This window comes from Microcebus murinus, chromosome 12 (genome assembly GCF_040939455.1).
Source record: "Microcebus murinus isolate Inina chromosome 12, M.murinus_Inina_mat1.0, whole genome shotgun sequence".
In the NCBI taxonomy this organism is placed as follows: domain Eukaryota; kingdom Metazoa; phylum Chordata; class Mammalia; order Primates; family Cheirogaleidae; genus Microcebus; species Microcebus murinus.
In genome coordinates, this window is record NC_134115.1 from 43,562,772 (window position 1) to 43,590,396 (window position 27,625).

Genomic DNA, 27,625 nt, shown 5'->3' on the forward strand with positions numbered 1-27,625 from the left:
AAGTACTGAGTAAATAAGATGTCAGATATGCTCAAGAGAATCAGTTGTTTCAATGAGTGACTTCCTACTGTTCAAGATTATTTTCATTTTATTTATAGAGAGAAATGAAAAACTGATGGGCTTAATTAAAGAAAAACAAAAGGATATTATTTTGTTGTTAAAGGATCAATTCTTTTTTTTTAATTGGAACGATGATTAATAAGCTGAGAATCTGATTTCTAAACTAGCCAGCTTGAGTAATGCACTGTTTTTCTAAAAGCATTTCCATCAAGGAAAGCTCTGTGAAAGAAGAAAAGATACAGTGATTCCTCTCTTCTCCTGATCTCTGCACTTTGTGGCATGAAATGCTACATACAGCATTTGAACAGAATGACACTGCACACCGTCTTCACCCAAATGAACACCAGTCATAAATTTTTCACCTGAGGGTTTGAATGTACACTGTGAAATTTGCAAGGCTTCCTACAGGGAATGTAGAAATTAAAAAAGAATCAATACTTTTATTTTTCCTAGTCTCTAAACTTTCTTTTAAACCTGGGGAGGGAGATGGTAGTACAGGGCATGCTCTATGAAGAAACGTGGGTACCCTGGTGATGTCACAGCCTCAGGCATCATTTTTGGGATGTCATCTGCACATACTAAAACTTCTTAGAGCTCGAGTTGCTCAGTATTGTTTTTTTCTAATTTTTCCTATATGTTTACTAGCTTTTCTCAAAGGAAAAAAATTCCCATTACACAATGTTTTGCTTATATGTCAGGATATAAAGACTGTTATTCCTGAATTACATCTCTTTTCCTTTATTTCTCTAAAGCTAAAAAATAGATGTCAAAGTTACTTGAAAGGGACTTTGACTTCCTTCCTCTCCCTTTCCCCTGTCCTTCAGGAGATGAGGATCACCTAGCAAAATGTGGGAGCCAGCTGCTTTACTGGAAATAAAAATGGCAACAGCTTTGCAGACAGGGGTAAGATCAATCATTTCCCAGGACCCCCAAACAACCTGACCAAGGCCTAGAGAAGGATGGTCATTGAGCAGCACCACAAGCATACCACAAAAACATATCACCAAAGGTACAAGAAGATTTTCACATGGTGAAGAATTCTTTCACATAACAAACCAGGATCCAAACCTCATGTGTAGGGAATCTTGGGGAACCATTATATTCCATGTTCCTTCAACAATAACAAGCAAGAGGTCCCAGAGAAAATTTTTCTCACGGAAAACGTCAGCCCACAATTCACTCGTTTTCCCTACTACTACAAAGTTCTCTTAACAGTATTCTGTGGGGGAAAAGAAATTAATTCCTAAAGCAATTCCAACCTATGGTTCACATTATGGACACAAGGTAAAAGAAAATTCCAATTTCTTTTCCTCTTTCCTTTTGATATGTGTTTTAATCTAGAGTGCCAAAGTTCACAAAATACCTCTTGGCTGTACAGAATAATTAGCTATTCACGTTTATAAGGAAAATCCTCTCAAAACCTTCGCAGATAGATGAGGGCTTGATGCCCAGTGTAACTTTCTTTAAATGAGCGTGTGTCATGCATATAAGGTAGAGAGAGAGAAGCAATAGGACTTTTGTTTTTCATTGAAGAGGATGACGCCAGGCTTACTATCTGAAACGCACTGTTCCTTTGGAATCAGCTCCCTGTGTCACAACGACCTGGCAAACTTGAATGCTTTCCCTATCACTGGAGTCCTTGCAATCCTGCCTTGGCTGTGACCCATTCACTTTTGCCCCAACTTCTCAGAGCTGCCTTACTCAGCATCTAATTAGTTAGGGAGGATTTGCCGAGGCTCTTAACCCTGACACAGGAGTAGGAGGATGTGCTGCTGTGGTAGCCCAAATCTGTCCTGTCACTGCATTAATCAGATTTCCATAAAGCTATGCATGAATAATTGGATTTACCAGTGAAAGCGAAGATACACTCATAAATATAATTATAAAAAACACCTACAATTATAGATAAGATATCTGCACCTTTAGGGATTTATTTTTCAACTGCAGTTACTTGACTCACTTTAGCAAAAGGCTTTACAAATTATACAAATACAATGGATCTGTCTGCAGAATACAGAAAGGAGAGAAAACTAAATAATTTGAAAATGATCACCTACTATGTTCAAATTCATTTAAATGAATCATGTTGCAAATAAACTTGAAATTTGTATATAGATTTTTAACACATACCACATACACATCTGAGAATATGTAGTGCATGCTTTATTTGTAGCAACAACATTTACATATACATAGAATACTTTCTATATAAACTACTACTTTCCCATTGCATTACAAATTAGATACTACCTGTTAAGTGAAGTCTGCATGTTATTGACAGACCTTCAAAGTATAGGCCAAAACACAAGCATCTGTTTCTATGCTACAATTTGTACTTTAACAAATACCCAAATATTCCTATTTTAGTGTTATATAATCAGAAACGATGTTAAGAATCATATCTGAATATATGTCTATTGTTGAAACTTCAACATAAAACATATTATCACTAAAAGTACAGGAAGGCCTAAATTGGACGTAATAGCTTAGTAATTCAACAGGCTAAAATTATATATCTCTTAATATTTTTATTTTAGCCTCAAGACCATAAGTTTAGTTAATTTAATCTTTTTTAGTAAGACATGATTACCAAAACATACTAATTATAAGGAGGGGAGTAAAGAAGGAGAAGAGAAAAGTGCAGAAAGAAAACTAGGGATGGATAATGCCTAGCAATGAAAGTCATTTTCAAAGACCATTAACTATCAACTGCTTTACTCAGGGCTTAATTAAATAAGAATACACATCCTATGTTAAAAGGGATGTCTATCTGAGTGAGGTAGGGTTTAGAATAAAAATGTGTTGTATGAATTATAAAGAAGAATCAAATCACAATATACAATTAGGCATTTAATTATAAGCAATACCGTATATGTGCCATTTAAATTGTTAGTGAATAAATATTCAAATTATTTGGTGGGGGGAGAAGTCAAAACCATTTCCATTTTAAAATATAGATTCCACAAACTGAAACTGTTTCCCTGTATGAACATAAAGAACTAAAAGACTTCTCAAACAAAATTCATATAGAGCAGGCATTTAAATGGATTCCAGCAACGTTATTATATATTTCTTATAATATATTTTATTTATCATTTCTCTGAAAGGTGCAAGATTTTTATATTAGTAAGAAAGTTTGCTTTACTCTGTCATATCTCTGGTGAGCAGATGCTCTGGTATTAACGTAAATTGTTGATTTAATTTTTAGCTTTCTTGGTTTGCCCCTCACCTATCTAGGAAATGATTTCTCTGGTGATAACTAACACATCATGCTAATGAGAGAATCTAATGCACAATAGAAAAATGTCACTACTAATAATATTTGCATGAAGTTAAATAAAGCAACTATAAGAGAATGTCAGACAGTTGTTCTTTAATAAGACACAGTTTCACAATGAAATTATGTTGTTAATTTTGTTACATCATTGGGTGAATCCTAAATTACTACATAATGATGCACAGTCATTTATAATTCTAACTTAGTATTTCATTCAAGTTGGAAAAGAGACCTTATTAAGGGGTCTAAATTTTATTTGAAACCTCACCAATAATAAAAGGTAAATGCTTCTAGTAATGTGTGAAATTTGGGTGATAGCCATTTACCTATATGGTTTCATTTCTGGAAAGATTTTAAAATAGATTAGACTATTCCATTCCTTGAGGTAGCTATAATAATTTTATTCACTGTTCTCTTAAATGCACAAAATATTTATAAAAATAGAAAAATCACCTTTTAAAATGTGATTTAAAAAAAACTTCCAAAAGCAGGCCTTAATTCTTGCTTTTAACAATAATACCTCATGAGACTAAAACAGGCAAAATAAGGCTCATTCTCCATCTGTCACTGATCAAACTCACCCAAAGAAGGATTCTCTTTACAAAAGTCAAGAGTCACATCCTTTAAGGTTCTCAAAATACACTTATTACATACAAAGAAATGATTCCTTTTGAGAAAAACCATACTTCAATATGGGGTGAGGGGGAGAGGCAGGTAAATGCACTCAAATAGTCTTATCTCAAACTTTAGGGGAATGTACTTATTGCCACTAAATCTAAATTTGCTTTGGATTGTGATGTCTTTTTGTTAGTATTAGACAGAATGAAAGATTTACGTTTAAGCATATCCAACTTTGCTCATATGAAACAAAAGACAAAGATTTTTATATCCCTACTTCCTAGTTTACCTATTTTAGACATAAAACTAGATTACTAAATTTCAGTATTCATGAGACATTTCCCACAAGTTTTTCTATAAATACCCGTGGGGAATTTTCTATAACTCGGTTTCGAAATCTTTTACAGTATCCCTACTAGTCAATCTTTTCTAATGGTTAAAGAAATTATCAGAGAAATATTAGTTTTTATATTATTTAATAAATTTTGAAAGAAAAATATGCCCAATTAACTTTACTCATTTCATGAATTGAATAATTTTTACTTAGAAGTTAAAATAATCATAATCTAAAAGAACCTCTTTATGTCTTAGAAATGAGATATACATAATTCTGCATACTTGATTAAATTGGACAAACTTTTACCTGTAACAAAAGCTGGCTTAATGTATATACTGAAACTAATATCCCTTGAAACTGTTGGCTTCAAGGGATATCAGAGATATCATTTCAAGAAGTATCTCCCTGCCTGCCTCCCTCTCTCTCTCTCTCTCTCTCTCTCTCTCTCTCTCTCTCTCTCTCTCACACACACACACACACACACACACACACACACACACGCTGAATCAGCACTGGTGATGAACTATAGGTAAGGAAAACATTAAACATATACAGCACATACTTTTATACACATAGTTTAAACTTAAGTTTACACAATATTTATACAAACTAAAATACCATCTTGAAGAGAAAAAAAGTAAACTCATACCCTCTTTCACATGCTTTCCAAAAATGCATGGGTAGTAAACATTTAGTGACAGTGACAGAAAAGGGGGGGGCAGGTAGAGGTGATCACGAAGTACATCAAAACCAAAAAAAACCCACAAAACATTGTAAAATATAGTTGAATCACAACTTTTAAAAAAGTATTATTTTTCTCTTTGTTATACTACTGTTTAATAGTATAGTTAATATCATATAGTTTTATATAGTATCCATTAAGCAGAAACTGCTTCTCTAAATTTCTCTTCATATAAACACTGATGTTCACTATTACATATACATGCACATGGGCACATGCAAAATAGATCTTTATATACCCACACAAACACAAACAGCCAGATCAAAAACATAATAGCTTAGTTGTACAAGTTTCTCTGAGTGATTTCAAATCATTTTCCTAATCCTGATCCATCATTTATATTATTTACTTCTATTTGTTTTTTAGCTAAAATGTTTCCACGACTTAAAGTCTCCTTAAGATTCAAATCTACTTGGAAATGGGCTGGTGCCAAAGAAGCAATCTAACACCATCTATGTGGTTCAATAGCCATTTATCAATTGATCATTATCTCTATCTGGTTTTATTAACTCTTTTCTAGCTAGAGGGAGACCAAAACCAATCTTCCTTTCTCTCTCTCTCTCTCTCTCTCTCTCTCTCTCTCTCTCTCTCTCTCACACACACACACACACACACACACACACACACACGCTCACACACACACGCTCACACACACACCCGCTCACACACACACAGGACCTCCACTAACTCAAGGAAAACCCTGAAGGTGACATCCAATTGTAAAAGTGTGGCACAAGTTATTTGGAACTAAGGTTAGTGGAACACACTGTTCCAACCACGAGAAAGCCACCCAAACAGGGTTATGTCACAGAAAACACCTCTAAAAGCATTCTGCAGTGACAAGGAGCATCTCTGTGTGGAAATGAACTTTCCACTTGCAAGAATGGGAAACTGCACATAAAGAGCTGCTTACTGGGTTTGTGTTGATTGCATTTAAATCCTAGCTTACTGTATCAGCAGTAATCAGGGTCCCTCTACAGGATATGTCAAAATACACCTTATTCAAATGCATTTATACCATCTAGAACTGTGTGATAAAACTGTTTGTTAGCTAAATGCTACAAAACCCTGGCTGTATGTACTATCTTTTGCAAATGTATTTCTAAACTTGTAGCAGTTATTGCCTGGCAAATTGTGTTTTTTTTTTCCTTCATTATCAACAACCGTTAAAATCTAACTCAAAGTAATCAATTTTTGTGAACTCTGACAAACAAAAAGGTATTTTAAAGAAAAGAGCTGCAGTATTTTTTAAATTAGTGCAACAATATTAATTTCTTAACAACCACCATCCACTTAAAATCCAAGTATATTTGTCAATACTACTTTCATGCTGTGTGGATGATAATATCAAACTAACTCCTGCTTTGTGTGGGTTTGGTGTAAGCTTTTGAAAAGCAAGACGTCTCTAGGAGGGAGGCACCAGGGAACTTCCCTCCCTCACTTGAGCACAGTCCAAGATGAAAGTTTCTGGGTTGTTTCCCCTTCGCTTCCTTTCACCCTCGCTCCCCCGCGGAGCCGCAGAGCCAGCAATTGTGCAAGAGGAGCCGCACGCAGGGCGCGTATCACCGAGCGCATGGTACGAGCCGCCGGCCGCGGTGATTAATTATCAGTTACCGCTGGCCTCGCGCTACTACGTCGGCTTTCCCGACAGAGCCAGCAAGCCGAGCCGCCTCCAGCGCGGCCGGGACGGAGGAGCGGCTCTGGGGAGGATGCCGAGGCTGCGCCCGAGTGAGTGCGCCGGCGGGCGAGCGGGCGGGCGGGCGAGCGAGCGAGCAGGCGGGCGGGGAGCGGGCGTGCCAGAGCTGCAGCCGGGGCGGCCAAGGGAGCGCGGGGCGAGCGCGGGGCGAGCGCAGAGGCGGCCCCGCGGCGTGGAGGAGCGGACCGAGGCGGCGCCCGCCGAGCACACCGACTCCTCCAGCGATCCTCGGCTCTGGCCGCGAAGCCTACGCAGCCTCCTTGCTCCCCTCAGGTCTGAAATCAAGCTGCTTCCAGGCACAAGAAGCCAGTCGGGCTGTTGTGAAGGACCCCCAGACTTTATGACTGTTAGGTTGAAGAACCTACCCCGAGACTGCAGACACTTTGACGAAGTGATTGATATTGATAGAAAGAAACATTTGTTGGGTGGTGGGGCTTTTTTTGTTTTGTTTTGTTCTGTTTACAGAAAACAAATAAATTAAGACTTCCATGACCCAGGCTGCACTGTGAAACTTTGCAACAAATGCCTTTGCTTTCTTTTACTTTAGTATCCTTTCCCCTTTTTCTTTTTAGAAGCCCTTAGGGAAACCATGAAGTAACCCTGCACATTCCAGTAACAGCTATGACAAAACAGAGCCTAATATGAAGTGATCACATTTTTAAAAATATTTAGAAAAATGCCAGAAACAAAAGTGCACACAACAATTCAAGTTAAAAAAAAAAAGAAGAAGAAAGAAAGAAAGTAACTTACCTGTTGGGACATTCTGAATAAGAGGTTAGTCTCAGCGTTTTGCCATGTCCCCATGAACCCTGGTTCAGCCGTAGTCGTTCTGGTTCCGAACTGCATGGAGTTGTCAGTACAGGAGTCTCTTAAAGTCAAGTCTCTTGCCCTCTTTGGCTCTCTGTCTCTCTGGGTCTCTCTTTCTCTCACATCCACTTCTGCCTCTTCTGACTGAAAAGTGAAGGTGGATTTTTTGAGCCTCTTGGCAGCCAGTAGCAAGAGTGTAGTGTAGTTAAGAAGCTGGCTGAACTGTGCATTTCATTTGGGAAGGGGGAGATTTGGGGGAGGGAGAGGGTCAGAGCTTCTTTCACACCTTCTGCACAGATATCCCTATCATTTATGCATAGATTGTGACTCCCCAAGCTTGCCTTTGCTCAGTTTAACAGCTGCCTGTCAGGTGTGCAGGAGCACTGGAGACCCAACCATCAGCTTCAAACTCTCAGCCACTGCATGTCATTGGATAGCAGAGCTAGGAGTCAACTGCACTGTTCCACTGTCAGGCACCAAACGACACCCTGCACTCACCCCTCTCCAGATACACAGAGAGATACACACTTACGCACACTCCAAGCAGCACCACAATCACCGTGCACAAGGCTAGGAGAAGCTAGGGCCCTTGCCTGGGAATTTTTCCCAACAATGCTTTCTGACAGAACATGCAAGAGCTGACACCAGTCTTTGCTTTAACATTTGTAAAACTGAGATACTTAAATATTTTTTTAATTACACTGGAAGAAAATAAGATATTCAACTGTAAGAGAATGTACAGTTGGCTCAGTTGTGATCTAAATGTTAGCTCCTAAAAGTCATACAGTATGCGCTGGGCTATTTATAACCACATGCAAACTCCTAGAGAAAATAATATACATAGAGACATGACCTTATACTCTAAGAGTAAATAAGTAAACCTAGCTGTTTTTATAACATAGAAGATGCACAATAAACATTTGCAAATTAAATACATACAATTTAATATCTAGTACCTCAGGCTATTAATTACTAAACTGGATGTTAAGTAAAGAGAAACTGAATGGCAAAGGGAAGATGTATACCTTTTCTTAAAGTTCAAAAGTGGGAAAAAATCCTGTGTTAAATTCCTGGATGAAGCATCTGCAATATCCTTTCAAATCATAAAAAAGGAAAAAAAAATAAAGAAAAAAAGCCTGTCCCATTTCAGGCAAAAAGTAATGAATATAAAAACTCCATTTTTCATTCAAGATCTCTATGGAAAATTCTGTAACATTTTCCTGCCTGATGAAATACTGCCTTGATAGCATGTCGTATTTTTAATTAACCCAGTTTTAAAACAAAACATATTTATTAGATAATATTTATCTACCTTATTTATGGAAAAGCAGAACTGAACAAAATGCACTGTACATAAGCAGCAACTTCAAAATGGAAAGCTAAATTCATGCCATCTCATAAAAGTAGTCAGCAGGAAAAAGCCATCCTTCCTAAACTTAAAATGTAAGGAACATTAATCTTCAACCACCTACAAATATCGAGGACAAATGTACCACTCTCCTTGCTCCTTCTTAACTCAAGAATAACAATAAACCTTACTCTCTGAAACAACAAAAGAAACAGAAAAGAGCTTCAATGGCAGCTCTGTGTCATTAGTGGACAATGAGAAAAGATGAGAAAACGTACACTATGTTGACACAAATGTGCCTTCCCCTCTAGAACCGACATCTCCTGAAAGCTTTTCTGTTAAACTTCCCTCCAGTTCACCACCATTAACACAAAAAAGTCTCAAAAGAAGCAAATTCAATATCTGTGAGGAAACAAACAAGAACCCAAAGAATTGTTGCCTTAAAATATATTAAGTCCACCTATGGTCAATAAAAATATTCTTGAGGGGGGAAGGCAGGAAAAGCCCCTATGAGTCAATTGTCAACGGTGACTGTACCTTTACTGCCAGCTATTACCCACTTAAACTCCCTCTAAAATTTGCTAGCCTCTTGATTTCTGAAGTGGCACTCAGTGCCTCAGTCAAGCTGCCTGCTCAGCTTCTGACCTTCCCACTAATGGCTGTTATTTGTGGGAGGCTTAAGGACACTGTCAATAGCAAGCTGCCTCCTCGTTCCACTCAGGCTCTGTTGTATCGCTTTGCCTGCGTGTTCTCTCTCACCTCTCTGTCTCTCTCGCCTCCTCCTCCTTCCTCCCTCTCCTTCACTCCCTCTTCCTCTTTTTCTAGCCCCCACGCCTTTTTTCTTTCAGTCCTGCAAGTCCTCTTCTTTCCCAGGTATTCTCTCTCTCTCTCTCTCTCTCTCTCTCTCTCTCTCTCACACACACACACACACACACACACACACACACACACAAACAACACAAAAATCAACTGGCATGCAGCAGCAAGCACCTGCAGTAATAGACTCTTTTATTAAAACTGTTATTCTGCAAGACTTGAAATTCCCCGTGGACCGGGCCATGTCAAAGCCGATATAATTAACTAGAGGCTCAGCAACGGATCAATTACCAGACAAGCAAGTGATAGTGAAATCAATGAAAGATCATCAGCCACATTATCAGTGTTGCAACTCATTAGGGCAAAACTGAGAAATGTGCTCAAAGCGAGCCCAAGCAAGGTGGCATTACAAAACAAAGGGCTAATTTGGAGACCCTGCTGTGAACAATCTGTAACAGAATTAGCCTTTTTTCCCCCTAAACTGCACAGCTCTGTAACTAAATGTGACAGACTGAGAGAAGCAGTTTATTAAGACACCAACCCCAAGTTTATTTAGTTCATAAACTCTCTCCTAGAAAATCAATACAGTCTGTACAGGGTTATTAGGCTGACTAGCTAATACATCCAAATCTGGTCTGCCCAGCCAGCAGTCTTCTGACAAAATGCTACCCAGTATGGGCAAACTGAGCTCTTTCAACTACCGAGGTCTGAGATTGCTCTACCTGACACAGGTCTGCAATGTAACTATTATCTACATATTACCGCCAAAGCACAAGCCTTAAAAGTACCAGGATATCTTCCTAAAGTTAAAAAAAATTTTTTTCTTAACAAATATATCATAGGATACCATGCCTGCTAAATGGATTTGATTTAACAAAATCTTAAATGGTTTGTAAGACTAGTTTACAAAGACAAGCTTTATTATAATAAGAAACAACAATCCAAAGACTTAATAATAAATAAAACAAAACATATATTGTGCTTTGCAGATTTTAAGTTTCTAACACTTATTTTTAAATATAATTTTTAAAAGACAAATTTGACTTCTCTAGAAATCCCCAAAATACATGATCTAAACTTGCCACTCACTTCCACATGTTAACAACTGCATGTTGAGCCCTTGATCTTAGGGAAATTTTCTATCTAGCAAGTGAGACACCTGTATCGTTTTAAAGACATAGGTACGAAAAATACACCTATAAGACACAAAGATGTCTTTTGAGTTTTTTCATTAACTACATAGTCTGCAGATTATGCAATAACTCTCTGGAATCATTTGTATGAACATTATGTAAAACTATGGGTATGAGAGCAGGCATCACTTCCACAATACTCATTTTGCTGCTAATCCCATATATTTTAGGTTAAAGATTCACAGTACTTAAAGGCCATGTGTTGGCTTTCCCAGTGAAAGATGGACCATGGAAATTAAGAAGTCTACCAAACTAGATCTAATGGCACCCAGGTTATTGAGGACATCTTGGGACTGTAAATACCTTCCCCTTCCCACAACACATAGCAAAAATACATTTACACATAATAAACTCAAAAGCCTTTTACAATGGTAAAATAGGTTGTATATCTGATGGAAAAGAATACAAAAGCTTTTAAAAGTGATTTGTGATGTTGATGATGTTTTAACATTTAAAATGATCCAAAAGAAGCACTGCACTATTAACATGTCTTTAGTATACTGGCTAAATCCTAAACTCAAAAAAAAAATCTTTTTTTTTCCACAGGACCATAATAAAATCCAATTTATAGATTGCTGTAATTAAACATTTTCCCTGTAACTTTGAGCTGACACTTTATTAAGCATTTCATAACTCGTGTTTTTGAGTAATCTGTAAAAGAGTCAGACATATATATGCTAAACCTATACTATAGATGCCAATGTTTTGGATAGTAATTAAAAGTTGTAATTACAGGAAAATTTTACTTCTTAAAATCTTTTTGCATATAACTGCACACTGTGCATGTACCCTCAATGAGATCCAATTAGTTACAAAGAATTTGCATTTCAGTTAGTGTGGGATAACAAGACTATGGGGAGGCACAATGCAATTCCACCAGCAGAGGAAGAAAGTGTGTTCTTTCTTGTTAGCTCTGTAAGCAATAATTCCCACAACCGACTGTTTAAAATGTTACTGATCTTTTCAATATTTGGGTACTGAGGTGGTTTTGGATTTTTCCCTCCACTTTCCAAAAACATCACATTGGTGCAAAAATCAGCCACAATGAATACCTGAAGAAACAAGTGAGCAAAGGATTTTGTTCTGCATGTATGTTTGGGCAGTTTTTTGTGTTTTTTTAAGGGGGGATATTGTATACTTTTTCTTCTTAATACTTAATAATTTCATTAAAAGCACATTATTTTCTTAAAATAAGTTCTGTAACTGGGGGCAGAAAAACCTCATTAAGACAGTTCTATGTAAATATGTATGGTTTTTGTGATAAAGGCATACATTTACTTCACTGAGAAAGTACTCATGTATTTTTATTTTTTCTAGCTATTTCCAACAATGTAAATCCTAAGCAAATAGAAAATAAATGTATAGTTTATGTACACAATTTAACAAGCATCTCCAGGACTTCTGCTGGTTCATAGAACAATACCTGTAATTCCCTGGGTTCAATTCAGCAACTGTTAACAGATTCTATAAACTGTAATGACAGTAAACTGGCCTTTGCTCTTCTTTTATTCACTATTCATTTTCAAGGCTTGGTTAAGTACAGAGCTGGGTTAAAGATCAGTAGTTTTTCATGTGACACATGCTGGTATTCATCTAATGGCTTATCAAGACAAAACTGTCCCTGTTCTTGCCAAAATAAATAAAAATGACGCTCCACATCGCATGACAATCAGCACTTCCTTATAGCAAAACAACTCAAGCTTTTGTAATTCACTTATTTTATAAGAAAAAAAAAGTTAATAACTGGCTATCTAGTCGTATATGTGGAATCAATCAGGTTGCCATTCTCAAAGGAGATTTTTAAAATGTTTTGCCTTCTCAACTCTAGACCAAGATGTAAACTAGTTTCTAACAATATTAAACTTTAGCGTATAAAACTGCAGAAGCTACAAATACATATAGTGTTAAGGTATATAACTTAATATATGCAAATTATGCAGAACCAGCAGGCTGGACTCAGTCACAAAGGTGGGGGAACTGATTGAGGAAATGTCATTATTTTTAGAACAAAGTATGGGACTTGCTTTGCAACATCTGTTGGGCTGTATGAAATGTTAACAGATGTCTTAAGTGAAAAAAGGAGAAAGAATTAATAAAGGAAACCTCTTCTGAACAGATAATCCACCCAAATTTCCATATTCCTGAGGAAAAAAGTTGACAGCAACCTTTTTCCCTTGTGAAACCTGCCATCTCTACTTTATTGTGTAAAGTTTTATTTTCTACATGAAGTTAAGGGAGGAAATTTTTTGACTCACTATAAAGAAATGAATAGAGAAAAAGTAAAATAAATAATAATTTTCAACTCAGGTTTTCCCTTTGTGAAAAATTATATTATAATCTAAACTGCCTGTTTTCCCTGACTCACATATGTAATTTGATGGAAAGACAGTAAAAAGTTCACCAAAACACACACACATGAAATATTACTCAACTATGCTTCCATTAACATTTGTGGGGGGGGGGGGCAGAGGAGAGGAGATTAAAGAGTAGCTAAAGATAAAGTTCTGATACGAATTCATCTCTACTCATAAAGGTAGTCATCTTCACAATTAAGATTCACCTACCATTTACACCTAAACCCTTGGGCTCTCCAACTGGCTCCTAATTTCCTTCCATTACCATCCTTGTAAGGGATAAAACATCCCTCTTTTAATAGCCAAGTGTTCCACAGAAGTAAAGTCTGATGATCATGAACACTTTTGGAATATACTAGTTGTATCCTTATATTTAAATTTTAAGGAACGTGGAAATTATACTCTCTTAGTTAACAGCTGTCTTTCTTGTTTCAATTTATTAGATGATCTAGCTTCTAGCCAAACCTAAAAGTAGCAGCCTTTAATTCAGATTAAAAAACTGATGCTTGTTTGCCAATTACTGAATCTAACCTAGTGCCTATTTATGAATGAATCGAACTATACACCCATATTCTTCTGTAAGTCTTCCTTTTTGGAGACATCTATTACTTATTCTCTTAAAAACCTTAGACCTGATTGGGTTTACAGCTCATGGAGTAACTAATTCAAAATGCACTTACCAATCTTTACAGATTCAAATGGGCGAAGAAAAAAATTATGTTGTCATCTCTGTTAGACTTGTAAATGTTACTTTGTATTTACAACTAACTACATCTTATCTAGATGGTTCTGGCAGTCTTGGCTGGTGGGCATTTCAACATATAGAAGCCTCAGCCAGAACAGCCTGAAGATCTCAGGCGACAAGATTATGGTCCAAGTTGTAAATAAGACATGCAGGCATGTCTTCAGTTTTTGGTTAGTTTATTTTTTGGTGAAGTATTGTGGGTAGTAAATGGTGTGATGTTTACTCACAGGAACACCATATCAGAGCACGTGACAAAAAATAACTAAATATAACTACTATACCCTCTTTCCCCAAAATCAATCACCTACATTGAGGGAGAAAGCTTGCATACTGAAGACATCATTATGTGTTGTGTGGGCAAGGGGTGGGAGGTGAGAAGAACAGACCTCCTAACAAAAGGTTTGAATAGGAAACATATTTCAAGCACTTTAAATAGTGGCATGAACATCCCTCATAACTAAATACGACCTAAAAGCTTCACTCTCTGCAGCAAAAGGGAGAAACTGCTCTGGATGACACTTGTGTCTGTACCAACTAAAATAATCAATGTGCTGCAGCATTTGCCGACAGCATAATCAGGGGCTTAGTTTCATAAAAATACATCAAGGAAATAATCAAATGCCATAATCCTTTAACAATTATAAAAAATTAGGAAGTAAAAAGGTTTTGGTAGGGTATGGTAGATGAGGTAGTTTACAAAACTACAGAGAAACAATGAATCCTTAGAATCAAGGTATTTGCAGATACAAAAGCATCTGAGGTCACTGTGAACCTTTTTCCCCCTAATTTCAGCATATTATAGGGGTACAAATGTTTAGGTTACATATATTGCCTTTGCCCCACCCAAGTCAGATCTTCAAGTGTGTCTATCCCCCAGAAGGTGTGTACTGCATGCATTAGGTGTGAATATACCCATGCCCTCCTCCCCCTCCCACCTGCTTGACACCTAATGAATGTTGAATATTACTACTATATGTGCACTTAAGTGTTAGTCAGTTAATACCAATTTGATGGTGAGTACATATGGTGCTTGTGTACCTACAAAAGGATCAATCTACCTACCTTGTATTGGTTTAAAAACAGAAAAGTAACTTTATTGATATTCTCTCAGGTGCAGACAGTGGCAGTGGCTTATTTCTACCATAACCTATAGTCAATGTTTTCTGAGAAAATCTTCTGGAAGAAAAGAACCAGTGACGTCTTTCCTTAAATGAATATAAAAAACCAGGCTGGGGCGGGGGAGGGGGGAGGCGTGGGGGAATACAATGGGTAATTGCTTTCATATGACCATGAACAGTTGCAAGAATTATAAAGATAATATTAATTTCTTTATTTACTTGCTTCTAAAGTCTATGGAATGAGAAGCTTATAGCTTCAGTAAAGACATCACAATAATAGTTTAAACTGCTATCAGAAAGAAGATGGAGATTTACAGGCACCCAAGAAAATCATGTTGTAAGGAAGTGCTTAATACCTTCCAAAATTATCTGAAAATTCAACACTGCTTTTAGAGTGATAGAAAAAACAACACTAAAGATGATACTGCCTTATATGCTAATCACAAACCTAAAAAAATAAATTTAAAAAGTGCAATAACAGTATAAAGTTTCAAAAATCTTCATAAAACCAGGTAGTATTTTATATACATATACATTTAAATGAGAAAATGCTGAGACAAAGCAAATGTGGATGAATTTAGAGATTGTTTTCAAAATTAATAAATCCAGAAGATGCCAGAAACCTATCAACAGCAAGTTAAAAATAGGAAGACTTGACAGATGGCTTAGGAGGTCTGCATAATGATTACCTTTGGTGGAGAATAGTAACTGGGAAGAGGTTATAGGGAAGTTTTTGAGGTACAGGGAATGTCGTGTATCTCCATCTAGTTGACAGTCCTAGTTATGTTCACTTTGTAAAAATTCATCAGGCTGTAAGCTTATGTTCTGTATGTGTGTTACTTTTCTGTATGTGTGTTAAACTTCATTTCTAGAAGTTTACTACTACTGATATTAATGGTACTACCACAACAATAGTGATAATAATAAACTAGCTCTAGAACTATGTGAAAGAAAAAAGATAAAGAAGAAAACTAAGGGGGTAAAGGGAGAGAAGAGTCAAAATAAAGCAGATTCTTTATCACATTCAAAATCACTCAAATAGGATACAGTGGCTCAGCCTAGTAATCCCAGTACTTTGGGAGGCGGAGGCAGCCGAATTGCTTGAGGCCAAGAATTTGAGACCAGCCAAAGTAACATAGCCAGACTCTACCTCTACAAAAAATTAGCTAGGTGTGATGGTGTGCTTGTAGTCCTTGCTACTCAGGAGGCTGAGTTGGGAGGATCACTTGAGCCCAGGAGTTTGAGGCTGCACTGAGGTGTAATTACACCACTTTACTCCAGTCTAATAAAGAGAAGAAGATCTTGTCTCTTTAAAAAAAAAAAAAAAAAAAAATTCAAATAACTGCCACTAAATCTGCTTGCAGTAATTTCTTTCAAGGCAAGAAGTGTTAGGAAGTAGGTAAATATCTGAGTTTCATAGAATAAGGGTGACTGTTAAAGACAGTAAACAGGTAGGAGAAAGAATTAGGTGGGAGAGACCTTAACTGGGCAGTAAAAGTATATGAGTGTCCCAAGTGACTTAAATGGAGAACAACAACATATCTCAACTGGAAATGTATCAAACCTGCAATCTGGAACCTTGAAATGTGCTTGCCTGTCTTGCTCATTAAGCCTGTCCTCTAATTCGTAATTAAGGCTATATGGAGGTGGGGTGAGCACAAAGTGTGCCTCCTGAAAGACTGGGAGAGGAAATCACATATACCCTGCAGACAGTATTACTTAAAAGTAATGAGTACATCAAAACAGAGTTTTTAAGAAATTGCAAATGTAACATACTCCTCTGCCCACCCAAATTTTTTTTTTTAAAGAGTTAATAGTTTCTAAGGGTGATGGCAGCCAACAGCTAAATAAACAAACCCTGGTGAGAAGTAACAAAGTGGGAACAACTGAATAATATGCTAATTGATAGTGGATACACTTTTGGACTGACTAGCTCAAATTCTTACTCTATCTTCTTTCATTTATTATATAGAAGGTATTCTTAAATTCAGCATGTTTAACCACTGTTAGGGAATATTGATCGTGGCCCTCACCTTGCCAAGTACAAGAAGCTGTGAGGAACACAAAAGTTAAGACATACTCCTTGCTCACAAGAAGTTTACAATCTAGTACAGGAGATAAGCCATGAACAAAAACAACTTTAATAAAAACAGAACGTGATAAAAGCAGCAGCATTCCATATGACTTAGAAAAAGAGATCCCTTCCAGCCAGTATGGTAAAAGAAAGCTTCTAAGCAAAGGCAGCCTTTGCTCTGGCACTGAAAACCCATAATATTACTAGAGAAATAATCCAGTTTGACCAGAACAGGAGACGGGTGTAGAGCAACAATGCATGAAAGGATGGAATGGTCAATGGAATTATTATAATAGTAAGGGCCCTACAGTCCACTATAAAGAGATGCTATTTGTCATGTTATCTAGCAATAGAAAAAACTACGGAAAGCTTCTCAAGAGCAGCAAAATATGATCCTTATTATACTCTAAGAAGATCTGGCAACAGCATGACAGATAGACTGAAGTGTGAAAAGACAAAAATAAAGAGTTCAAATATGAGAGCCATCTACACAGACACGACACAAGAGGTAGAACAAGGTGGCCAAGGAGAGCATCTCAGCAGGTATGTATGGTTATTGAGGGAGAAGACAGGAAAAGCAGTATTAACAAAAACATTGTGATTGTCCAATGATCCGAAAGACAAAGGAAGAAAGAGTTTACAGGAGGTGGGATGGTTGAGAGTTTCAAATGTTTTAAAAAACAATACTACATTTAGAGTATAGTAAAACCAAATGTGGTAGTAAGTAGTAGTAATACAATAAGAACAACAACTAAAAAGTGCATGAGAATGATAAATACCAAAATCAGAATAGCGTTTGAAGACAGGAAGGGAACAGGTCAATGAAACAACATAATTTAAGTGGTCGGAGCTAGGTGTGGTGGCTCACATCTGTAATCCCAGTGACTCAGGAGGCTGAGGCAGGAGGATTGCTTGAGGCCAGGAGTTCAAGATGAGCCTGGGCAACATAGCAAGACTCAGTCTCTAGAAAAAAAATTTTTTTCTTATTTCGGCATATTATGGGGGTACAGATTTTAAGGTTTCAATAAATGCCCATTTCCCCCCCTCCCCCAACAAGTCTGAGTCTCCATCATGACCATCCCCCAGATGGTGCACATCTCACTCATTATGTATGTATATACTCGCCCCCCTCCCCCCTCCCCCCTCCCACCTGCCCAATACCCTATTACTGTAGTACCTATGTGACCACTTAGGTGCATCTAGAAAAATTTTTTAAAAATTAGCTGGGCATGATGACATGCACCTGTAGTCCCAACTACTCAGGAAACTGAGGCAGAAGTATCACTTTAGCCCAGGAGTTTGAGGTTGCAATGCACTATAATTGTGCCATTATACCCCAGCCTGGGCAACAGAGCGAGACCTCATCTTTTTTTTTCCTTTTTTTTTTTATTTCAGCATATTATGGAGGTGCAAATGTTAAGGTTACATATATTGCCCATGACCCCCTCTCTCCCCTCGAGTCAGAGCTTCAAGCATGACCATCCCCCAGATGTTGCATATCTCACTCATTATGAGAGACCCCATCTTTAAAAATAAGAAAATAAAAAAATAAACTTAAGTAGTAACCCAGGGCTTCAGATGTGTTTATACATTATTAGTTCTTAAATTTGGGTAAAAAAGTGTTCATTCTACCATTGTTCATAAATATTTGTGACTGAAATGTTTTATAATTATACCTTGTGTCATCAGAGAGATGTCTTGGTAGATTGCTAGGTATATAGAATCCATATTCCTCAAAGTAAGCAAATTATAAAGACGAAGAGGCAGAAAGATAAAACATTCTTTGGAGAAATTAGGCAAAGAAAATAAGAGAAAGATGGTCTGAAAAGTTAGCAGAGCCTAGGAGAAGCTGTGTTCATGAGTTGACAGTTTGTTTTTCACTACGGGAAAAACGAGACTATCATAGGCAAAGGGGACGAAGCCAGCAGAGAAAAAGATATTGAAGCTCTAAGCCAAAGGGGAAATGATATAAAAGGGTCCTAGGAGAGAATGTGATCAAGAGCACAAATGAAAAGGGTGCCCCCAAGGTAAGAGATATAGAAAAATTCTACGGTTAAGAAAGACATATATTAAGAGCGCTGATGTTAGAAAGCCAATTTACTACCAATCTCCCCCACTAAACTGTGCACTTGTTAAAAGGGACAGAGTTTATCTTTGGTAATCCACGGGCTAACAGAGTGCTCAATAAATGATGGCTGCACAAAAGAAATGATCATCTTAGAAAAGTTAAAGATGAGGCTACCTGCTAAGGGCGACAAGACGGGAAGAAATCAAGGACCACTAGAGAGTAGAAAAGGTTCAGTCCGATTGAAAAGGGTAAAATGAAACTCCGAATGAGTGAGAAATGAATAAAAGAAACAGCAAATAGCAGAAACTACACAGCCTTGGTTCCCGAAAAAGCATGAGAAATAACAAGCAAGCCGACAGGGTTCAAAAAAGTGTAGTTCAGAGTTCCCAGTCTGGGAAGTGAAATACTTAGAACCAGCAAGAGAGTTCTTAATAAAAGGAAAAAAAATGCCTTGCTCCAAAACATACACTGTAATAGGCAATAGTATGTTGTAAATCATTGCCATTATATGGCATTCCCATAGTATGTAGTTCTTATAAATAAAATAAAACAAAACACTAAGAATTTATTTTGGATGAAATTATTTCATCTTTATTTAGGAGTGCCCCAATTCTAAGTGCTTATTATGTAGAGTTTTTTTAAATATCTATGAATTTATTCCTGGCTAAGGAAATTCCCCAAAGCAAACAAAAATCAAAATACTTTATGCTATGTCACATATGTGATTTGAATGACATAGTAGGAAACGTGGAAGAATATAACTTCATTAACAAACATGAGACCAAGCTGAAGAGAGCCAAGATCCTCTCCTTGTTGCCTGATTCCTATCTCCAGAACTGAATTGTGGTCCAAAGTTACACTAATTCTCTGCTCAGTTAGAGGGGGCTGCATTAGCAGAACTCAGCACTTTTAGTCCAGAATCCCTCTAGAGAACAGGGAAATGATGGGTTCCATCACCTGGCCAATATCAGCAATCACCAGAGTCATCTCAGGAATATGGACAAAGACATTCCTCCCCTGTGCCGGCAGCACCTATAGCCCACCTTCCAAACAGTCTTTTACATGCACCTTTCAAAGAGAGTCCTTTATATGAGGACCACTTCCTAAGTGACCTGTCATAGAGCCTTATAAAGCAGCATTAATACTGCGGGCCAAAGTGAGATTGATCTTTGAGCTTCGTGGTCTCCTGTTGTCAACAGTGCATTATAAAACCAATACTAAATACTTTATAAACAGGTCTCCCTACAGTGTATTAGAAAAACAGTGCATATTTCATGCCCCATAGTTAGGTAGCCACATATCCATCAGACTCATAAATTATTTAGTAGGTGCTCAGAAGTGCAATAAGAGTCAATAAACTAACTTCTGGATACTTATGAGCTACTATTTCACTGGCAATTGTACCTGAATGAGAAAACTCTCACTAACTAAATGAGGGATAGAAATAGCCCAGCTCCCTGAAGTGTACTGTTTGGTAGAAGGAAGCACAGGTCTCACGAGTGAGAAGGGACAAAAATCCTTACACCCTGAAAAGAGTCCTGGTTATTACAAAGAAAGCACCACTCAATCAAGCCCATGCTCATTTTATTTCTCTTGTGTATAGATTCCTCTGGTCCTACCATCCTTGGGGACAGCTCAGGGAAATAAAAATTGGTGGAAGCATTTCTAAAACACCCTGAGTCAGGCCAGATGACAACTACCACTAATAATTTGCACTTGACATCTCCAAACAAACAACACAATGACTTGAGTGTACAAGCTTTCTGCTACATGCACAGCATAAAATTTGGAATTTATGAATCTAAGGTATGAAGCAGCATTTTTATCTATTTTTGGTTTAAGCTCCCAAGCCTGCAGACACCCTATGAGACAGTCAGTTCCTGATGCTCTGTCCAACATCATCAGGCATCTCTTTGCCCTCTGAAAGAGGATCTTCTGTTCTAGAATGTATTCCAGCCCTTCAAGAAGAAATTTCTTCAGCTAGGAGTTATTTGTCAAACTATCAGAGGCGTGGACCTTTGTGTAGTATTGTGGGTGCCATGGTTTCACATGCTGGCCACATTAATACTGGAGAGCAAGCATCTGTAACCCACAGCAGTGTGTGCTCCAGCCCCAAAGCACCCGCAAGGCTGATGCCAATGCAAACCACTCTTCCCATCCCACATCTGAACCACACTGGTTTTCTTCAGGAGCCAGGGGCTGAGATACAGTTCTGAAAATGAAAGTTTTGGGTTCATTCCATTCACATGATGGGTATGGAGTATTGAAAAGAATATTGCCAGATGGACTGGCTCTTTTTTTCTACCCCATTCCACACCAAGTGAATAAACCATAAAGAGGTTTATAGTATCAAAGGGGGTTCCAGAATTCCACAGGGGGAAAACCTAAATTGATACCGAGATTTTTCTTCACACCATTTTCATTTTTCTTCCTAATGTCTTGTACTTTTATTCCCATACGCTTAAATTTTTAAGGTTGAAAAAAAATTTTTATGTGGGTTGGTAAAAGAAGTGGGAAATAAAGGAGAAACATGAGAGAGACTTGATTTCACATCACTTTCTCAAAAAGACCTCCGAAATCCTAGAAATAATGAAAACCGATGTCAAAACTTAGGAAAGGGCTAGTTTCATGTATTATTTTTGCTACTATGACCACTATTGCTAGCTAAGATGAGTATTCATATTAATGAGTTTGGTATGTAGACAAACTATAAAAGATGCAGTCTCTGACCTCAAGTACTTATCTCTGTCTTTTGGGATTTACTCCTCCTGCTAGATTTACTTTTATTCTTCATACCCTTGCCCAGAGGAAGTGATCATCACTCAGGACTTGGAGCATTTCCATGGGTGGGGTTCAAATATGGCAACAAGAAGAAAGAGAAATTTTGCCCTGGGACACAGACAATGTTGGCCCCAAAGCTCAGGATGTCTAGTTTGAGCAAAGAGAAATATAAACTCCCTGTGAAACTTTTACACTAGTCTCAGTGAGCTTTATCAGAAAAATCGTATAAAGTGTGAAAGCACATAGCATTCCAGTGCTTCATCATATCAAGCCCACAAATACACAAAACTGTATCACTGAACACTAATGAGCTAATATTAGATAATAATCTCTATACATTCTTTATATTCAGTTATTTATGTTTTGTGTGATTATAGAATACATAGAAGAGATGCACCCAAGGAGTCAATTCTGACCAGTGATTAAGTGCCAAAGTTCTACTCTGAGATTACTTGGGTTTCAACACCTGCAGGAGCTTTTACTAATCCTATGACCTTGACAAGTTACTTAGCAAAATTCTTTATCTCTAAAAGGAGATAATAGTACTAGTTCACAGAATTGTTGTGAAGATTAAGTATCTTGATCAGTGCAGAGGGTTTAGGAGAGTGCCTACCATATAAGCACTCAATAAATATTAGCTGCTAAATATGTATATGAGATTTCAAAGTAGAAGCCCACAGGCCAAGTTTGGCTTCAGATGTATTTTGCTTGGCTCCCTAAGTGAGAGTGTATGAGTGTGCATGTGTGTTTAATTAATAGCCAACATGTAAAACTCCAGAAATTTTAAATTAAAATATGGATTTCTAGCTGCTGGGGGGTGGGGAGGGAGAGGCAAAGGTGAGGTGTCAAGAAACTAATGATAGAGCAAGAGAAATCTACATTCCTTCATGACAAAATTTCAGCTGGGATGTAGTAGAAGCTACTCTCTTTAGTATGCACACTCATATGGGCAGAGCCTCCACTACTCTCCATTGTTTTATTCCTCAGCTGTTTCCCTCAATTCTTTTACTTGCTGGTCACTATAGCCATCTGAGTTTGTGACCCATGGTCTTTATGTCACTCTTTATTAACATGGCATATATGGAGAATTCATTTACACATAAATGAAAGTCTCATTTAAATAAAATATCAAATACCAAAAATGTTTTCTATTATGCCTACCTCTGATGAAAACACCACTGAAATGTTCCCTTTTGCACTTTCCTAAACCCTATATTCTTGGTAACATAAGGAATGAGTAAATCCATTACCTGTGACTATATCAGAGCCTCTGTTACAATTACAGAGATGGGCTTTGAAATAGACAGCTATTTCAGTAACAGTGATTCTCAAATATATTTGCTTTTAACTAGTACAGACCTTTTTAAAAACGACATTAATACTGTGTAAACGGGACAAGAAATAGAAAGCCTGGGTCCCTTGGCCTCAGCAGCCTGAGGCATCTATGCTGCAGATGCAGACATCTATGTGGAATTATAATGCTGTACAAAATAATTTTAGGAAATTGATCTGTTTTACTATACAATCAAGGAAACTGAGGAAAAGTCAAAAAATTAGCTAGTGGCAGAGACTGAACCATTTCTTAGGGCTTGGATCTCCCAAATTGGTTTTACACCAGAGTTCAAAGCAGTCATCAGAAGGATTGAGAATCCAGTCATATGCCAGCACCGACTATTAAATTTTCAGGAATTTTACAAGCCAGTTGACTTCACACTGGAAACCTAAAATGGGCCATGTTGGGAGTACTTATATCTATGGCAATGAGTATCAGAGCTCCTCACAATTACCCCATGAACCAATTATTAAACTTTTTAAAAGCTTTTTTAGCATTTTTTTTAAATCCATTAAATGGAAGAATTATACTCTAAATAAAATATCCTAAAACATCTGAAATTCTTTTGATTTTTAAATATACAAAAACATCACACAATGGAAAAAAATAGAAAATATATCATGAAGCTATTGATTATTAAACTTTTATAAGCATAATCACTGGCTGAGATACTGACATTTGGCCAAATTGAGCATCTTCACATGGTACATATGACCAAGTATGCATCCTTGTACTCCTTTCTAAAGATTTGAGGATTCTGATGAAAAGTATGAAGAAAATCAAGTTAGATTCTTAAGAGTTAAAGAAAATAAATCTATGCATACGTTTGGATTTCCTACTGTATATAATGCAAGGCATTGTGATAAGTTTTGTTTTTTTTGTTGTTGTTTTTTTTTTTTTTTGAGACAGAGTCTCACTCTGTTGCCCAGGCTGGAGTGAGTGCAGTGGCATCAGCCTAGCTCACAGCAACCTCAAACTCCTGGGCTCAAGCGATCCTACTGCCTCAGCCTCCCAAGTAGCTGGGACTACAGGCATGCGCCACCATGCCCAGCTAATTTTTTCTATATATTAGTTGGCCAATTGATTTCTTTCTATTTATAGTAGAAACGGGGTCTTTGTCCTTGCTCAGGCTGGTTTCGAACTCCTGACCTTGAGCAATTCACCTGCCTCGGCCTCCCAGAGTGCGAGGATTACAGGCGTGAGCCACTGCGCCCGGCCTGTGATAAGGCTTATAATAGACACAATCGTTACGTGCCAGGTATTGGGCAAAATATAAAATACTTTTTCATTTGTTCTTCACAGGTCCTATGAGATAGGTTATTATCATTCTCATTTTACCTTAAGGAAATGGAAGGTAAGAGAGTTAAGTCACTTGGCCAAAATCTTATATTATTAATAAAATGTCAAAGTGGGAATTCAAGACCAAGTTGGTCTGATATCAAAATATGTGCTCATCCTGATATCCTGCGCTGCCTTTCCAGGTTTCTACTATTTTAGACAAGAATTTTCTTAAAAGGTGATGCATATTACCCTATGTTTTTAAACAGAATGTATCTTTCTTTCATTTTTTTTTGAGACACACTCTCACTCTGTTGCCCTTAGTGAAGTGCCATGGCATCAGCCTACCTCACAGAAACCTCAAACTCCTGGCCTGAAGCAATCTGCCTGCCTCAGCCTCCCAAGTAGCTGAGACTACAGGCGGGTATGCCAGGATGCCTGGGTATTCTATTTTTAGTAGAGACAGGGTTTTGCTCTTGCTCAGGCTGGTCTCGAACTCCTGAGCTCAAGCAATCCTCTCGCCTTGGCCTCCCAGAGTGTTAGGATTACAGGCGTGAGTTACAGCACCTGGCTAGTATATCTTTCTTGATAATTAAAATGTTTATCATTCTACCATTTTATCTGTTTGTAGTTAGTTGTATTTAGTTGTTGTATATCTGATGTCTGCCTTTATCTCACTTTTAGAATTTGCTGTTTTATTTTATAATGAGCCTTTCCAAAGGAATATTAAGTAGTCTTTAAGAAGAATGAGAAAACTAATAACAAAACATGAGCAAAAGATCTAGAAGAGTAAATATAGTGCGCTACCATTTATGTTTAAAAAGAGAGAGAGAAAAGAAAAGAAGAAAAGAAAACCTGGGAGAAGGTAACAAATAGTTCTGTATTTTGGCTAAGCTATTTCTAGAAATATCTTTAAGAATCTGGTAAACAGAAAAAAAAAACTCTGGTAAACAGAAATTGCCTCTAAGGAGGGATATTTCATTTTCTCTGTGTAAGCTATGTTATTAGCAATTAACAAAACAAAACAAATTTAATATATAATGGTGGCCCTGACAACCAAATGGAATTTTCAAATTCTAAGCAAAATATAGGGAAATGACTATCTTACAAGTTCAGTGTCTAAGCTTGGAAGCTTTCTTACATCTCTCCAGAATGCTTGAAGCACTGTCCCTGCCTGGTTCCCATCTGTGCTCATATTAACCCAATGTTATATTTAATACAAGTTCCTCTAATTTCACCTGATTGGCATTGTAGTTGGAAAGACTACACATAAACACACAAGTTAAATAAATTACGTAAATAACTGCTTACTCTTACTATAACAGAAGTACCACAAGTCAATACATGTGTTACTAGCTTCAATACTTTCAGAAGCTTAAGTAATTTAATCAAAAGAGAAATAATGAGCTGAGTTTCTTGGGCTACGGACAATATCAAAAGGCAAAGAGAAGAGCATTCCAAATGGGTGGGGATACATGAATATAGTAAGTGCTAAGCACTGTTCCTTGGGTAGGTGAATGATATTAATTAATAAGATATGAGATTAGAAAGAGACACATCGTAGAGACCATGAAATACCAACTTTACAATTCTAAATCAAAAAGTAAAATAATGAAAGTTTTGTTCCATCTAAGAACAGTATGAAGGATATATTAGTAAACAAAAACACCTAAGGCAGAAGTATTAGAGGGTTTGTTTTGTATTCAAATATTCCCCTGTAATATGTAAGCTCCAAAAGCAAGAAAGTTTGTGGGTTCTCTATGTGCCTACACCGAAAGTATTCAAAGACTTAAAACTATAGTAGACACTAACAGAAAATTGGCAGCCCATCACAGAACATGAGGACCTAAACTAGGAGCTATGAGAAACAAATTAACAATTTAGAAATTTATTTTGTTTTTTAAACAATCAACAAGAACTGATGCCTAAATGAATTTTGGCTTTGAGGAAAAAGAAGTTAAACATAATTATATGATTTCCAGTTTGGAAAAAATGGTGGAGGAGAGATCTCCCAAGACTAACACTTAATTGTATACATTAGACATAATTTGATATTTATATATATATATGTATCAATGCATGTACTATACAATTAAAATATTTGTACCTAAAAATTTTTTCTGAAATTAAAAAATAGCTAAACACTAAAATTAAGCCTTATCCTCAATTCTCTACCACATACTCCTCGCTGGAATCTCATCCATCAGAACAGGGCTTCACTACTTGCCTCTTAGCTGGTAGTGTCATTTCCCCTTATAGCACCTCCTACTTTTGCCTTGCAATACAGAGATGTTATACATAGTCAAGGGGATGATCTAACCATGTCAGATGGGAATGGACATCCCTCCAGAATGCCTGACATACCCAATCAGCAAGTACAAATGATCTCTCAAGCTCTAGAATCTGCCAGATTTCTGCAACTGAATATTCTTCTTACTTAGGCTTCACATTCAGTATCTCTGAATTAGACCATAATACATTCTCCACAAAACTGCTGTCATCCATTTCATGTTTTTGTTAATGAATAAGTAAGCCTCGTAGTCCTCAAGGCTTGAACACAAATTCATATCTGTTTTACATCTATAATCTTACCCTGTTTGGCATGCTGACTCGTATTTAGAAGTGTTCAAGAAATTTGGTTGAATGAACACAGGATGAATAAATGAATGATTATAATAACTCAGGAATTTCTATGCTAGGGAGATAAATTCAGGGGATGCTTCCATTGACTGCTTCCTGAGCAGCAATGGCTGGCATTGCCAACCGAACACAGAACTTTTTCTTTCTTCTGACCCACCTCAGCTTCTCAAAGCATTCATCACCGGTCAGTCAAAATTCTCCCAAAGATGAAACCTATCTGTTATCCTCGAACTATGACTGTTTTTCAAAGTTCCAGGTTGGTATGATTTTGACAGCTTTTCCAGGTAAGCCCAAAGAAAAAACTGAAAATGTTGCTAAGGTCTAAACTAAATCCAAAACT

General features: G+C 37.2%; 1 protein-coding gene across 2 annotated transcripts in view; it reads right to left on the reverse strand.

Moving 5' to 3' along the window:
- The window catches only part of BNC2 (basonuclin zinc finger protein 2), a 404,883-nt gene that overhangs the window by 269,460 nt on the left and 107,798 nt on the right, over positions 1–27,625 (reverse strand). For both annotated transcript variants that reach the window (XM_076008760.1, XM_076008759.1), the window contains exon 2: positions 7,481–7,681. In XM_076008760.1, coding sequence (XP_075864875.1) covers positions 7,481–7,681 — 201 coding nt within the window. The remainder of the gene's footprint in view (positions 1–7,480; positions 7,682–27,625) is intronic.